This window comes from Gallinula chloropus (assembly GCF_964237585.1).
Source record: "Gallinula chloropus genome assembly, chromosome: 4".
Taxonomy (NCBI): domain Eukaryota; kingdom Metazoa; phylum Chordata; class Aves; order Gruiformes; family Rallidae; genus Gallinula; species Gallinula chloropus.
In genome coordinates, this window is record NC_140088.1 from 64618640 (window position 1) to 64633345 (window position 14706).

The following is a 14706-nucleotide window of genomic DNA, read 5'->3' on the forward strand; positions in this document are numbered from 1 at the left end:
CGCCTCCCGCAGCCGCGCCGACGAGCAGCTCATGGCCTTCAACTTTGGGGCGACGGCGGGCGCCGGTGCCGCCAACCCGACCGGTGAGCGCGGAGGGTCGCGGGCGGCGGCAGGCAGGAGCCGGGCGGGGAGGACGGGAGGGAGCGAGGAGCCTCCGGCTCTCCACGCCCGGTGCGGTAGCCGGGTCCTGGGCTCGCCCGCCCGCCGCCCCGCACGTAGCGCGCAGCCTCCGCGGCTCGCGGGGCGCTCGCGCCCGCCGTTCCCCCAGCGAGGCGCGCAGCCCCACAACGGTCGCGGGGCGCGCGTGCCCTGTCCTCCTCAGCGGGGTCCTCAGCCGCTCGGCGGGGCCGCAGCACCGCAGCGGTGGCGGGACGCCCGGGCCCCGACGGTACCCGTTGCGTCCGCAGAGGGAAGGGCGCGGGCCCGCGGAACAACCCTTGGCAGGGCTTTGGTAGGGCCGGGTGCGGCCGCCCCCCTTTTCTCGGTGGAGCCGGTGAGACGGGGGGCAGAGTTTCTCCCCCGCTGCTTTTTCCCGCCCGCCTTCGAGCAGACGCTGGCCTCGCCTCGGCCGCCGGGCTCGGGGCGGGGGTCGGGGGGCGATGGGGGTGTCGTTTCTTTTTCCCGCGCGCGGCGGTGGTGGGCCCATGTCTGTCGGGAGGCGGCCGGGGCTTGGTCCCGCCAGGAGAACCGGTCGTTCGCAGGGCGCTTGTGGCGCGGTGACACACGGTGGTGCCTGGTCGGATCAGCACCTAGGACTGCAGTAGCGATCCTCTGTAGATATTAATTTCAGTTCCTCTCAGAAGGCACTTTTTTGAGCTGTCTAAAAGTCCGTGTCTAACTTGTAAAGGAAGAAAGGCTTTTTCTGCCTTAATGTTTTGCTGCTGTCAATTGGTTGTCTGTCTTGGTGAAACATAAGCTAGAGCCTTCCTTGTTCCCACTTAATAAAATAATTCTCCCTTGGCTCTTAGACACTTTGAGTAAGCCCTTTGGATAGGGCTCCCCTTCACTGCAGTCAGCCTGGGCTGTACTGCGTGGTCTTTGACTCCATTTCAGACATGGACTTTTTGGCCCCATCTGAAAGTAAAAGATAATCTTGTACTACCCATGTGCTGCCACAAGTGTTACTGTGCTCACGGACTGATATTACAGGGATTATTAGGATTGCACCCCAGGACTTCCCGTTGTTGATCTGACTAGTGTGAACTTGTTGGCTACTCATGGAGAGGGAATTGGGGAGCCGCTATATTAGGCCATTTCTCTTAGCACAGAAAAACGTGAGTGCATCAGCTAAGGCACCAGCAAGCACTGGAGGGGACGGATTTTACTTGAATAAGTCCACCCTGGAGTATTAGGGGCACACATGGTGCCTCAGCTGCCCCAATTTTATTTTGTGGCTCTTCTGCTATTGCTCCTCATATGTGGGTATGGTATTAGCATAGGTGCAGTTGTATCAAGCAGTCTCGGGCAGTTAAAAATTACTGTTAGTGGGAATGTTGAATCACATAGATGATTTAATATGTAGCTTTGAAATAAGATTGGGAAAATGTTAGCTGCTTTATATGCATTAGAGGTGAAAAGTAACAGGCTTACGTGCTTCCAGCAGTGATGTAGGGAGAGTGGGTTAAACTGAAAGCGTTAACTGGTCTCATTGTGTTCAATAATGTTTCATGCCATTTAGTATCTTGCTCCGGGTTTTAACTATGCCTATCTTGTCTGCGGTGATGGCATAATATTTGAGTTTTTCTTTCCTGAATCTACCTTTTACTTAGAACTAATGTTACCTTGCTCTTTTTCTGCTTCCCGCTTGTCAGGATTTGGTGGGCTTGAAACTACAAACTCCACTGCCAGTGGGTTTAATTTTGGGGGTTTCGGATTAACTGCTAATCCTGCAGTGAATTTTAATATTGGGAATTTCGGTGTTTCCACTACCTCAACTCCACCATTCAATTTTGGTAACAGTCTGGCAAGTGCAGGTAGATAATACATAAATACTTGTCCTGTAATAAATGTTAATAGCAGGGGTCCAAGAATTACATTCCGAACTGGGAATCTGCGTTTAATGCTAATCTTCATATCCAGTGGAGACTCGAGTTAAATCTGCGAAAGCAGAATGAGTTTGGTAATCATAGGCTTGTAGGGGGGGTTGCCTATTAAATTCTCAAGAAATAGCCATTGTGGAAAAATAACCACGTACCTAATACTCAGTCTCTGAAATGGAAATGAACTGTGTCAGTGTGCCAGTCTGACCCAGTCTGACATGGAGCCTTGATTACCTCCCAAAACGGCAGTGTCACTTCTCTGCTCAGATCCAGGCACTTACGAACAATTGCAGAGCTGGTCCCCGATGCCACGTTTCCTCACATGAGATTCTTGGACTACTGCAAGTCACATTTATCATCTTCCCACGTGTCTCCTCATTGGCCTTCCCTAGGCTGTCATGAATCCACCACACCTCAGTAGTTTCTGTGGAGAAACCAATTGTATACGATCAGCACAAAATGAACAGCCCTCACCATGATCCGTTTCCCAAACGCCATTCGGCACCCTGAAGTAGCACACATCCCAGGCTCTGGCTAAGGGGTTCTCTGCACGGGTCTGCTGTGTGATGTGTGCTCTGGGTATTGACTAAGAAAATTGTTCACAGCCCCATGTTGAGCCATCAGTTCAGAACAATCTGCTGATAGAATGTTGAGTTAAATCTTTACAGTTTCATGTGAAAATACCCAACTGTATGGATTTCTAATGCTTTCACTCGCATAGAATTAGCCTGTGGGGTCTTGTTGCCGCTGCTCGTATAGGAATTACCTTCATTCCACCGTGTCATTGCCTCCTGTGTTAGTGTACTCTTACCTGTTCTCTGCACTCAGGGGATCTGATTTTGTTTTCATTTGCTATGAATGCTATTGCACTGTTTTTCTTGAGCTGAATTTGAACTACTCCAGAAGAGAACTTGGAGATATATATTCGTTGAGTAGTTTTCACTCTTAGATCCTTTTTCAAAAAAGGATGAATAAATGGCTGTGATTACAAAGCTACCTAAAGCTTATGTCATCTGATGGTGCTCCTGCTAAGGTTTCTCACTCGCTGGTAGGACTGCAACTGGGAACAACTTCTTGTATCCAGTCCCATTAAGAAATTTGCTGAATGAAAATAAAATGTCAGCTTTGATTTAAGCTTTTTATGTTGTGTGTATACTAGAGGACAGTAGTGGAGCGGCTCTGACGAGATGGTTTTTAACTGTTGACATGTGAGTTAGCAGTGGCAGCATCTTTCTGACAAATCCTTTGTAGCAGACTGTCTGTCTTGATTTGAATATATATAAAACCATTTTGAAATGAGGAGAAATTTCACCTGTGAAGGTGATGGAGCACTGGAACTGGCTGCCCGGAGAGGTTGTGGAGTCTCCCTCTCTGGAGACTCAAAAAACTCATCTAGATTTTCCTGTGTGACATGCCCGAAGTGAACCTGCTTGGCAGGGGGCTTGGACTAGGTGATCTCTAGATGTCCCACCAACCCGTATGATTCTGTGAAATTAAAGACTTAGTCCTCAAGGGCTACTCAGATATCCCCAGGCTCCACCTTGGACAGCAGTGCGTTGGCACCACTGTAACAAAGAGATGGTGTGGTGGCATCCAGCATCTGTGCAGCCTCATGTGCTGAGAGGCTCTCCAGGCTGGCAGCATCTCTCTTGGCACAGCCACTCTGTGCCAGGGCACCTCTTCTAAGGTCAAAAATGCAAAGATGTGTTTCTTAGGGCTCTCTCTGGAATGGTGCAGCACAGGTGTCCACCTGCTAACCAGTGGCTGTTTTTCCAGAAAATCTGTGGAAGGATTATAGCTTTTGCGTGGATCTTCCTCTGAGAGTGGTTGAACTGCAAAATCAGATTTAGCAGGGAGAACAATAGGGTAATGAAGCTTAAAAAATATTCCCAAACCTTTTAGAATTTCACTTGTGTGTAGAAATTGCTGTGACAGTAGTCCCATGTAGGTACAGCTATTGTGTGCACCCTGGTCTCAGGGTTTGCTTGATGTGTTTCTATTTTAGCTTTAGGGATGTTAGGAATGTTGAAAAAGCTCATAAAACATCAGATGGTTTATCATTGATCAGAAGTATTCCTGAGACTAAATCTAAGAAATGCTTTTATTAGTTGTGTCTGTCACTAAGGGAAGTACATCCTGCTGGCAAGGAGAACAGGATGTTAGGATGTTTCTTGATGCTTTTTTATTTGCTTTCTTGACACACCATAGATGTATTGGCTTTCTGGTTCATGTTTTCTCCCCCACTTCCTTGGACAGTGAACTCAATACCCATGATCCATGTGAACTACATGCTTGTAACATCCTACATCCATCTGTCAACATCTCATAACACCTGTTGAAGCGTGCAGTTTATTGTCACGTTACATACAGCTGCCACTTATGATGTACCCTCTGTCTTACTTGCAAACTTTGTTTGTTAGGTGCGTTTGGAGGATTTGGGGCAACTACCACCACTGCTGCACCAGCGTTTAGTTTTTCTGCTCCCACCAATACAGGAACCAGCGGTAAGAACACACAAGTCTGAAAGTACTTTAGTGTGAACAGTAGGGCTTCAGCCCTTTGTAGTAATGTTTTGCATTTTACAGGTACTATTCTTCTTTTTTTCTCAATAAATCTTTTCTTATTTTCCCAGGACTCTTTGGTGCTACCCAGAATAAAGGCTTTGGATTTGGTACTAGTTTTGGCACAGGAACTGGAACTGGCTTGGGTAGTGGGTTGGGAACTGGGCTAGGCTTTGGAGGCTTTGGTACGCAGCAGCAACAAACCAGTAAGTATACTTGTGTCTTGATTTACCCTGCCCTGGTGTTGCCTGGGATGGAGTTAATTTTCTTTCAAGTAGCTGGTATAGTGCTGGGTTTTGGGCTGTCCTGTCCAGCCTGCTCTAGGTGATCCTGTGGTTTAGTCTAGGTGATCCTGCTCTGGCAGGGCGGTTGGACTAGATGATCTTTCGAGGTCCCTTCCAACTCCCAGTGTTCTGTCATTCTGTGTAATCCTGTTCTGGCAGGGCAGGTTGGACTAAGTGATCTCCAGAGGTCCCTTCCAACCCCTGTCATTCTGTGATTTAGTATGGAAATAATGTTATTAACACACAAATGCTTAGTTGCTACTAAGTAGGGTTTACAAGTCAAGGACTTTCCAGCTTCCCTGGCCCTGCCAGTGAGGAGTCATAAGCCTTCCACAGGAGGTGCACAAGAAGCTGGGATTGGGTACAGCCAGGACAGCTGACCCAAACTGGGCAAAGAGATATTCCATACCATATGAAGTTATGCTCAGTATAGAAGCTGGCGCGAGGGCTGCAGCTCGGGAACTACCTGGGAATCAGTCAGGGGTTGGAGAGCAATTGTGTTGCACATAACTTGGTTTTATACATTATTTTATCATTGTTGTTGTTCTTTTCCTTTTCTGCCCTATTAAACTGTTCTGCTCTCAACCCACAAGTTTTACTTCTTTTCCCAATTGTCTCCGCTATTGCATTCCACTGGCTGTGTGTTTGTCTGGCTGCCTGCCCATTTCAACCAGGACAACCCCTTCCACAGCAATAAAAGCATAAGACAGCAACAGCTGCACAAGTAGTGGGACAGAAGGTTGTGATAAAAGGAGGCTGTTCCTCTTAATGTCTTGATGATGTGACTTCTCAGAAATTTGGCTTTTGAATTGCTACATTTGCAGTCCTTTTCTTTTTCTTAAACTAAAGTTCAGACAAGTTTCTGAGCTTCACCTGTGAGTTTCGGAACAAAAATATTCACCTCTAGTTTGGCAGTAGTAGAAAGAGTAGTTAGGGAGTCGATGTTGTAGCAATGCTATGACTGCCAAACGTGAGAAAAATAGTTTTGAGTTGAGTTTAAGGGTGAGTTGGATAATGACCAGCTGCAGGCTCTGAATCCACTGAATCAGTAATGACAAACTTGCCCTTCAGATACAGATATTGAAGGTTCTGGGTGATGTCATGGATCAATATAGATATCTCATTTGAAGAAAAAGGAAAAAAAAAATCTTTTCTTCTAACTTAGTGTTCAGGAACTTGTGCTGCTGATGCAGATAGGGTGTGAAAAGGCACTTTTAAAAAAAGTCATCCAATTCTGATTTATTTATGTATTTTTATTTGGCTTGCTTCTCAGAATGTGAAAAGAAGTGATACCAGTGATAGGCAGATGGTAAGTGTTAGCAAGCAAGCCTGTCTTGGTTAAGGAACTCATTTGTTTTTGTTCATCCAACAGCATTAGGAAGCGGCTTGTTCAGCCAACCTGCTCAGACACCTGCCCAATCAAACCAGCTCATCAACACAGCCAGTGCCCTTTCAGCTCCAACACTCCTAGGAGATGAGAGAGATGCTATTTTGGCAAAATGGAACCAGCTTCAGGCCTTCTGGGGAACAGGCAAAGGGTACTTCAACAATAATATCGCTCCAGTGGAGTTCACGCAGGAAAACCCCTTTTGCAGGTTTAAGGTATGGGATTGTTCAGCTGCCCACAAACAGTTCTGAAGCAGTTTCTCCACTTGCTGAGTGTTTGAGTGTCTTGTGAGTGTCATATCAAATTTTGTTGCTGTTAAGAGTATTCTGAAACAGTATTTTTCCAGGTAATGTATATGCTAATTGAAAGGTTTAAAGATGTGTAGATGCTGGAAATCAGGGTGTTGTTGAGGCACTAGATGATGGCTGCGTATATGGATTGTGAAATGAACCTTTTTCTATTATAGTATTCAGATTAGCACCTGTCTGGAAATGAATTTAAATGTGGTTTTGTTTAGGTTAAAATTTTAGAGAAACTACTTAAAATAACTCCTTCTCTCAGATGTGAAAGTTAACATCTGGAATAAGAACTTTAGGGTCTGTCTATATTGCTTTGCCTATATTAGAAAAACCCTCTATGAACCTGACCTGTGCATATACCATTTTAAATACTCCAGCCTTCAGTTTTCCTCTGCCTTTACCCTTGCCAGTGCTGAAGTTGACTCCGTGTATGATACCATCAGCAGTTCCAAATCTTGCTTCTCATGTCAGTGAAGAATATGTAGCTCTTCATCCTCCACAAATCTCACTCCTGCTGACTTTTTTGCTAAGCTCCAGGCTTGAGAGTGGATTTGGGTCAGGCACAGTGACACTCTCCTTTCCCAAGCCGATTCTTTGAAGTGCAAACTTTCTTACCTGAATGTAGGTTAATACCTAGTTAAGACTCGTTTTGATTATGTGCATCATGACACTTTCATAAAATCTGCTAGCAAAGGCAAATGCCTAAGAAAAATAGCAGAGAAGTTTTCAGGTTTCAGAACAAAGTGTCATAAACTGGTTTGGTTTATAGCTTCTGTAAGCATCAGGCATCTGATAAGACTGAAGTATTACCTGAAGGGTTTCACAGGTGTTCAGAGAATCCACTTGTACACAATTCCAGCTCTAGAAAAAATGACAAGCATTTAGGACCAAGAAAACCATGCTTTTAGGGAATGTCAAGTAAACAGAGTAAAGAAGCTGCTATGGTTTGAAATTACTTAATTTCATGAAGATATTGTGAATAGTTTTTCTGTTGTTGTTTGGTGGGGTTTTCTTAAACACAAATACTAGAAGAGTCATGTATTTGTGGTCTTAGTACTACTTTGCATATAATCAGATTTAGTCTTTGGTGTACTGGCATGTCTTTCCCCACCATGTGGGCCTCTTTCAGAACTATAAAAGTGAAGGGCATGTGCTTAAAATTTAAGAACAGGTAGTGGTTATTTGGAGGTTAGTTGGTTGGTTTGGGGGATTTTTTTTGGTGTTTTTCTTCTGAGGCCTCAGAAAAAATAGGTAGCTTAAATCAAGGACAGGTGTAATACCAGTAACTGGGAAGTCACTTTCCTTAAAAAGATGAGGTTTCTCTCAGATTATGTCCTCACAGAACCAAACTCTTCCTTAGCTGTCACTCTTGTGCTTCATGACAGGATGGCCTAACAGAAGAAGGATTAATCTGCGAGGCTTACAGTCACAGGGAACTACTCTCTGCTGATGAAAGTCTGCATTGTTTCAAAAGCTCCTCTGTTGTGGCCTTGTGAAACAACATTTTAAAAGCAGAGCAATTTTACTTTTCTGCATCTCTGAATATGTTGTAACTTAAATTTTGAAACAGTTGCTCTAAAAAACTAAGGGGTTTAGCTTCTCCGTTTCATGCCACATAGATACACTTTTGCTGAGTAATATATTCCCTGGTTTTGTTTGTTCATTTGCAGGCTGTGGGTTACAGTTTAATGCCCAACAACAAAGATGAAGATGGCCTTGTGGTCTTGGTCTTTAACAGAAAAGAAACAGACATTCGAAGCCAGCAGCAGCAGCTTGTAGAATCACTACACAAAATTCTGGGAGGAAACCAGACCCTTACTGTCAATGTAGAAGGTGTTAAAACGATGCCAGATGACCAGTATGTGAACTTTCTGCAATTTTACTTTTTTTTTATCCGGTATTGCATGTTATGAAGGGTTAGTGCTTAGTCTACTCTGTCTCCCTTTCTTCTTGATTTTTAGATCTGCTCATCCTGAGTTTGATTTTGTGTCTCTTATTCCTACATGTTGCTTTTTCCTAAGGGCTTAAGTCCACTGTCTTTCCTGTGTATGTTACTTGCTTTTGTTGGAATGCGTAGCTGAGAACCACAGCTCAGGTCGGGAAATAGGCTTCTCCAGACCTTGCTCATCAGCAAAAACTTGGAGATGAGAGTACTAACCATGGGGGTAGGAGAAATAGCTAATGTTTCCTGAGCTATGAGATAATCTTCATGGATCACATGTAAGGTGGAAGGGCATTGGGGTGGATGGTAATAGGGGTGTTTTGTATCACAAGCGTTTGCTTCAGCAGGAAGGCTGTTGCAAAGTTAGTTGAACTGGTTTGTTCCCTATGTGTTATGTCAGAGTGCTGTCTGCTTTGACTTGCCTGGGGGCTTCTGGATAGTCTGCCTGAAGTACTTCAGCACTCTGACACTTCTGCTTCCTGCTTTCCCACAGTTGGTCACTCTTTCTTAAAAAACAAGGGGTTTAGGCTGTTCTTCATGTATTATTGGTATCATCATATGATCTGCTTGGTAGAACTGTGGGGAGAGAATGTAATTTTATAGGGTATTTACAGGTTTCCTCATTCTGCTTTGTTGTGTTAAATCCTCCATTTACTGATGCTTTATATGTGCTTGTTCTTAGTTTCTCTACGCTGCTGACCTGTTTCTGACAGTACACGTTCTGTCTTGCTCAGGACAGAAGTGATCATTTACGTCGTGGAGCGCTCGCCCAACGGCACTTCAAGGAGAGTTCCCGCAACGACCCTCTATGCCCACTTTGAACAAGCCAGCATAAAATCATCCCTGCAGCAGCTGGGGGTCACCCTCTCCATGGCCAGAACAGAGCTTTCCCCAGCACAAGTCAAACAGCTTCTGCAGAACCCTCCTGCTGGTATGTGGTCTGGGGCTGTGCAGGGGCACAATTGGGCCTCCCCTCCTGGGATTTTTTGGGTCTCTGTGGAAAAATGCAGTCATCAGCCCACTGGAAGACACCTTTTAAAACTACAAGAGTTTCCAAACTACTGAGGTAGTGGTTTTAATTACAGCTGGTTTTCCCAGTGAAGTGCAATGTAGTCCACTAAGGCAGTTATGATTTACCAGTAATCCACCACATAAAACCATAATACATGATTTAGCCATCATGAATCAACTTGTCTAAATAAAATAGAAAGTTAAATATCAGAATAGTCATGTCCTATATTAATTTTTTACTCTGCAGCATGAAAATTCTGTCACTTAGCTTGAATTTGTGGCCACAGATAAGCACCTATACACCTTGGTTGTAGAGTAGTTAAGTGCTGTTCGTGCCATTTCATAGGCTAATTATAGCTTACTCTCTATAGACATGTGGTACTTGCAGTGACCTTCCTGCAGGTGGCTTGGGGAAGGCAGGCTGCAGTTTCCAGCAGACGATCTGTAGCATATTCAGTAAGAACACTGCGTTTGCAAACACAGCAAAGGTTATATCTGGATTGCAAAAGAACTTGGCATATTCTTGCAGAAAAAGCATAGACAAGCAGCAGTGTCTTCCAGCTGCTGTAGCGTCAGGAAGAAATAGTTGCTCTGCTCACTAACAAGTTGGCTTTCATTAACATTGGAAGTGTATTGTAAAGCCTGTGTAACAACAGTTGGGTGCAACGTGTTAGTCCATGACCAAGAAGGAAGCTGAACTTCTAGGCTGGCTAATCAAGCAGTGAGATGTATAAGAAGAGGTGCTACTGCTGAGCTCTAGAGAAGCAGCCACACCTCGAGAGATGAGTTGAGGAGTGACCTGGAGTGTTGTGCAGTGGAGAATCTTAGGGTAGCTGACTGTTATGGTCTCCTCTTTGAGCTAGTCTGAAACTGTTAGATTATTAGTGGTTTGGGGTTTGTTTTTTTTTCTTTTTTTTGCATGTGTCCGATCAGAAAGTCAATGGCTTCCTTATCAGTGTTGTCTTGTTCTCCTAGCATATGTAGTAAGTGTGCAATACTTGTATGGTACTGTTACAGACTCATCTGATTAGCACTGAGGTTTGGAGAATGTAATTTACATCATGATGTTGATGTACGTGAACAATTAGGCTGCTTTTATGTATTTACTGATGAAGCAGTTCATGACAAAACAAGCAACTGTTGTGTCAACAGAAAAAAACCTTAGACAAATGGGGTTAGGAACCATTATACTTCCTACTGGTATTATTTTGGCAAATGGTTTCGTACTTTGGTCACATAATTACTAATTTTTTTTTTTTTTTAAATACAATAAGCAGCTTTGATGAGGAAAGCTAACCCAAATGTAGCATACAGTGGAAATGAGAGGAGTTTTCCCCCTTGAAGTATGGATTGTCTGATTTTATTACCTTTCCCATGCTTTGAAACCAGTAGAAGTTTGACAGCCTTTTGGACTGAACATACAGCCAAAGACCAAGACTTCTAAGGACTATACCCTAATTTGTATAACAGCCATTCATGTTAGCAGAGTTCATAGGGTTTGTGTATTTCCTAGTATTTTTCCTGCTTAACAGCTGTAAAATGTGCTATCTTTCAGATCAATCTGTACTTAAAAACTTGTTTGGTTGGGTTTTTTTTAAAGGTGTTGACCCTATTATATGGGAACAAGCCAAAGTTGATAATCCTGATCCTGACAAGTAAGTATAACAGTCTGTCTGAGTATTACATAAAGACTTGGAATGGGGAGAAATATGTAATAATACAAGTTACCCTTCAGGTAACTTGTAAGAAACTTAATAGAGAATAACTTTGTCAAGTGCTGATCTCATTTGAAGCAGTGAGGATTACTAGAAATGCCTGTCTAATCTCTTTACCTCTTTAGGTGCTTAAAGGTTGTCAGGATAAATGCCGTACTTGCATTACTTTGACTTGCAGTGTCCTCCACTACATGGACTAGTTACTTTTTGTTTTGTTTTTCTTTTGCAGTGATTATGTTGTTGCTTTTTATTCCTGCAGCCAAAAGTGATGTACCCTTGTACCCTCCAGTGGTTACAGATATATTAAGCTGATGTCCTTATAAAAAAGGAACAGGTTGCTAAGAATAATGAGGACTGTAGAACTTAGCAAAGCAAGATATGTTTATATGTTATTTTAATTCATAGTAGGCCAAGATCACCTTTAACTTTATATTCATAATTATTAATCCATACCCCATGTCTAATACAAAAATGAGTTTTAAGAAATATTTGTATTCTTGTAGGCTTATTCCTGTGCCAATGGTGGGTTTCAAAGAGCTTTTGAGAAGACTGAAAGTTCAAGATCAGATGACCAAACAGCATCAAACACGATTAGATGTAAGGTTTCTCACCTTATCATGACTGCTTGCTGTGTACAAAAGGATGTGACTCCCCCTCCCATGCCCCCCTGTGTATCGAAAACTGAAACTGGAACCATGTGCAGGGGCCTATGCCTCTTTATTTTATATTTCTTAATATATTTTTAAATTATGTCTTCTGGCCAAAACCGGAGCAGCACATTTTGCCTTTCATTTTATTTTCAGGTTCAAGCCTGCTATGTTGTTACAGGCTAATGCAAACCAGCTGAATAAAGTTGCATTGGCACAGACTAAATTGGGCACCCAGTTTTCTGGTGCCTTTTGGAAATCACAGACAAATATGAAAATAAATAGAAACCAGAATAGTAGAGGTTTAGCAGAAAGCTTTCTGAAAGCATCTTTGGCAAGGACACTAGTTGCTGGACTGACTACTGTTCTGAAAGTCCCGGTTTCAAATCAGGACTAGTATGTTCTGCTGTGTTGGAAAATCTTAGGATTTCCAACTGACTCTGTCTCCTCTGCAGATAATATCAGAAGATATCAGTGAGCTGCAGAAAAACCAAACGACAACTATGGCAAAAATTGCACAGTACAAAAGGAAACTGATGGCGCTTTCTCACAGAACGCTGCAGGTAACATGCATAGTCTGTATAACTTGTTCTGACACACAGTCTAGTGCCAGGATGCAAACTGAGAGGGGGCAGGATGACCTGTGTAGTTTCATGCATGGCTAGTGTTGAAAATTAAATTCTGACTTCATCTGAATGGTATTAGTTGAAGTAACAGGCAGAGCTGTCAGGCATGGCTTCTGGAGTGCAGCATGTCTTTGCTTTAGGAACCTTCTCTTACTCAGAGGCTGTGGGACTGCCCTTAGGTCTCACAGCAACAGACTAGGACAGAACTAATCTGATGAGACATGTGCAGGAGGAAAGCAAAAAGGCACATGGATGGGTGAGTGGGAAGAGAGGTGAGCAAAGTCTTCTCTAATAAACCTCAATGGCTCCTTTTGTAGGTGTTAATAAAGCAGGAGATCCAAAGGAAAAGCGGTTATGCCATTCAAGCAGATGAAGAGCAGCTTCGTGTACAGTTAGATACAATTCAGTGTGAACTTAATGCACCTACACAGTTCAAGGTGAGTAGTTAATAGAACTTTACCAACATCTCTGTTTTTTCCTCATGAAAGAGTATAAGTTTTCCAAGCCACGCATATGTATTTGTTGAGGAAAGCTTTCCAAAGAGAAGTGCGCAGTGTTAAGATGTAGCTTCGTGCTCTTTGCTGCATGATTCATAGATATTTAAGTATATTTGAGCTCTTAGAAGTATTGGAGTTGCTTTGCCTTTGCATATTAAAAAAATATAAAAAGAAACAGAAGAAAATCCTAACAAAAATAAACTTAAAAATGGAATGAGCGGCAGTGCTTCTTGCCCTGGTCACTTGAGGAGTGGTACATGCAGGAGCTCTGACAGATGTAAATGATTTGTCTTTGATTTAAGCCTGTTTCTTTTCCCAGGGCAGACTGAATGAGCTCATGTCCCAAATCAGAATGCAAAACCACTTTGGAGCAGTGCGGGCTGAGGAGCGCTATTACATAGATGCAGACCTCTTGAGGGAAATCAAGCAAGTAAGTATGACTGGGTGGAATCCTGGGATACTCTTTGAACTCCATAATTTAAGTCAGCTATGCACTAACTTGGGAGATATGTCTAGAATGTCAGGTTTTTCTAATTGAGGGCAAAGTCCTTTTTCTTGTCTTCAGTGACAGAGCATCAAGCTGTTGTACAAAGCCACTCTATGCAGTTAGGCTTTTAGTGCAGAAAATGCTGGGTTTCCTTATTCCAGAGAAAGCATGCCACGCTTTTCCATGTGCCCAGCACCTTTGAGAACAGCTACTTAAAATCCGTGAAGTTGAACTGTGCTTATGCTGTTTTTCAAACTCTGCAGCATCTCAAGCAGCAGCAAGAAGGCCTGAGTCACCTAATTAGCATTATAAAGGATGACTTGGAGGACATCAAACTTGTAGAACATGGCCTGAATGAGAGCATTCCCATCAGAGGAGGAGTCTTCAGTTGACATGGTGGATGGTGCTGGGCTTACACAGAACATGTTACTCAACTTCGTGGTTCACCTTCCAAGGCTAAAACTGTTGAGGTAAAATAAACCTTCTAGGAGCAATGGTATTCTGGCTATTACCTTTAGAATTAGCAAAGCCTCTTCTAAGCTTTTCAACTTGACCTTTGGAAGGTTTATATTTTATAAAGCTGTATATGCTTTAATAAAAGAAGGAAAACTGAATCTGTTCAGATACTGTTTTACTACTATAAAATTATATGTACTATTGTACATTTCTTTTTCCTTTTTTTACAACAGCAGTGTCCTAGAAATGCCGTGCCAAGGGAATTGTTCCACTTGTGACTTGATTTGTGGAAAGCTTAGCCCGCTTCCATGTTTTTGTCAGAACAATCAAGTAACATCTTTATGTAAACAGCGAGTTTAAATCATTACAGATGTGTATGTTGCTGTAACTGTGGTGGTCTCTGCAATACCAGCCTCTGCAATACCAGCAGTTTACTGGGGTAAGCTGCAGGAGGCTGATGTTTCCAGTTTCTGTCCTTCCTTTAGACTGCAAGGATCTGAAGGTTATGTTTATATTACTTTTCATATGTGAATTATACAAAGCCTTACGGCCCCTCAAATAACAACAGAATGTCTAGATGTTGTCTTCTCAGTTTTTTTTAATTGCTGGAAAGTAATAAATTCAGTCTGACTTTGCAATAACTTGTGCGTGGTGTTGGCTCTTTCTCAGCTACATCAGCAAAGCAGTGAAACTGGTAACCACGCCAGGTTAACACACTTCACTCTCTCCCAGCTCTGCAGGTAACAGACTGTCAA

The 14706-nt window shown here is 43.1% G+C and overlaps 1 protein-coding gene across 2 annotated transcripts; it reads left to right on the plus strand.

Moving 5' to 3' along the window:
* Positions 1 to 31: 31 nt before the first annotated feature.
* On the plus strand, positions 32 to 14586 carry NUP54 (nucleoporin 54; the record flags this gene model as incomplete). 2 transcript variants are annotated; one of them, XM_084263723.1, is made up of 13 exons in its annotated part: positions 32 to 83; positions 1812 to 1973; positions 4460 to 4543; positions 4672 to 4806; positions 6257 to 6486; positions 8241 to 8428; positions 9247 to 9443; positions 11124 to 11178; positions 11742 to 11835; positions 12341 to 12448; positions 12829 to 12948; positions 13328 to 13438; positions 13759 to 14586. In XM_084263723.1, the coding sequence occupies 13 exons, from the start codon at positions 32 to 34 to the stop codon at positions 13885 to 13887; spliced, it is 1665 nt and encodes a 554-aa protein (XP_084119849.1). In that variant the 3' UTR covers positions 13888 to 14586. The 2 variants fall into 2 exon arrangements, with proteins under 2 accessions (XP_084119849.1, XP_084119850.1); XM_084263724.1 differs by lacking the exon at positions 1812 to 1973.
* Between the last annotated feature and the right edge of the window lie 120 nt (positions 14587 to 14706).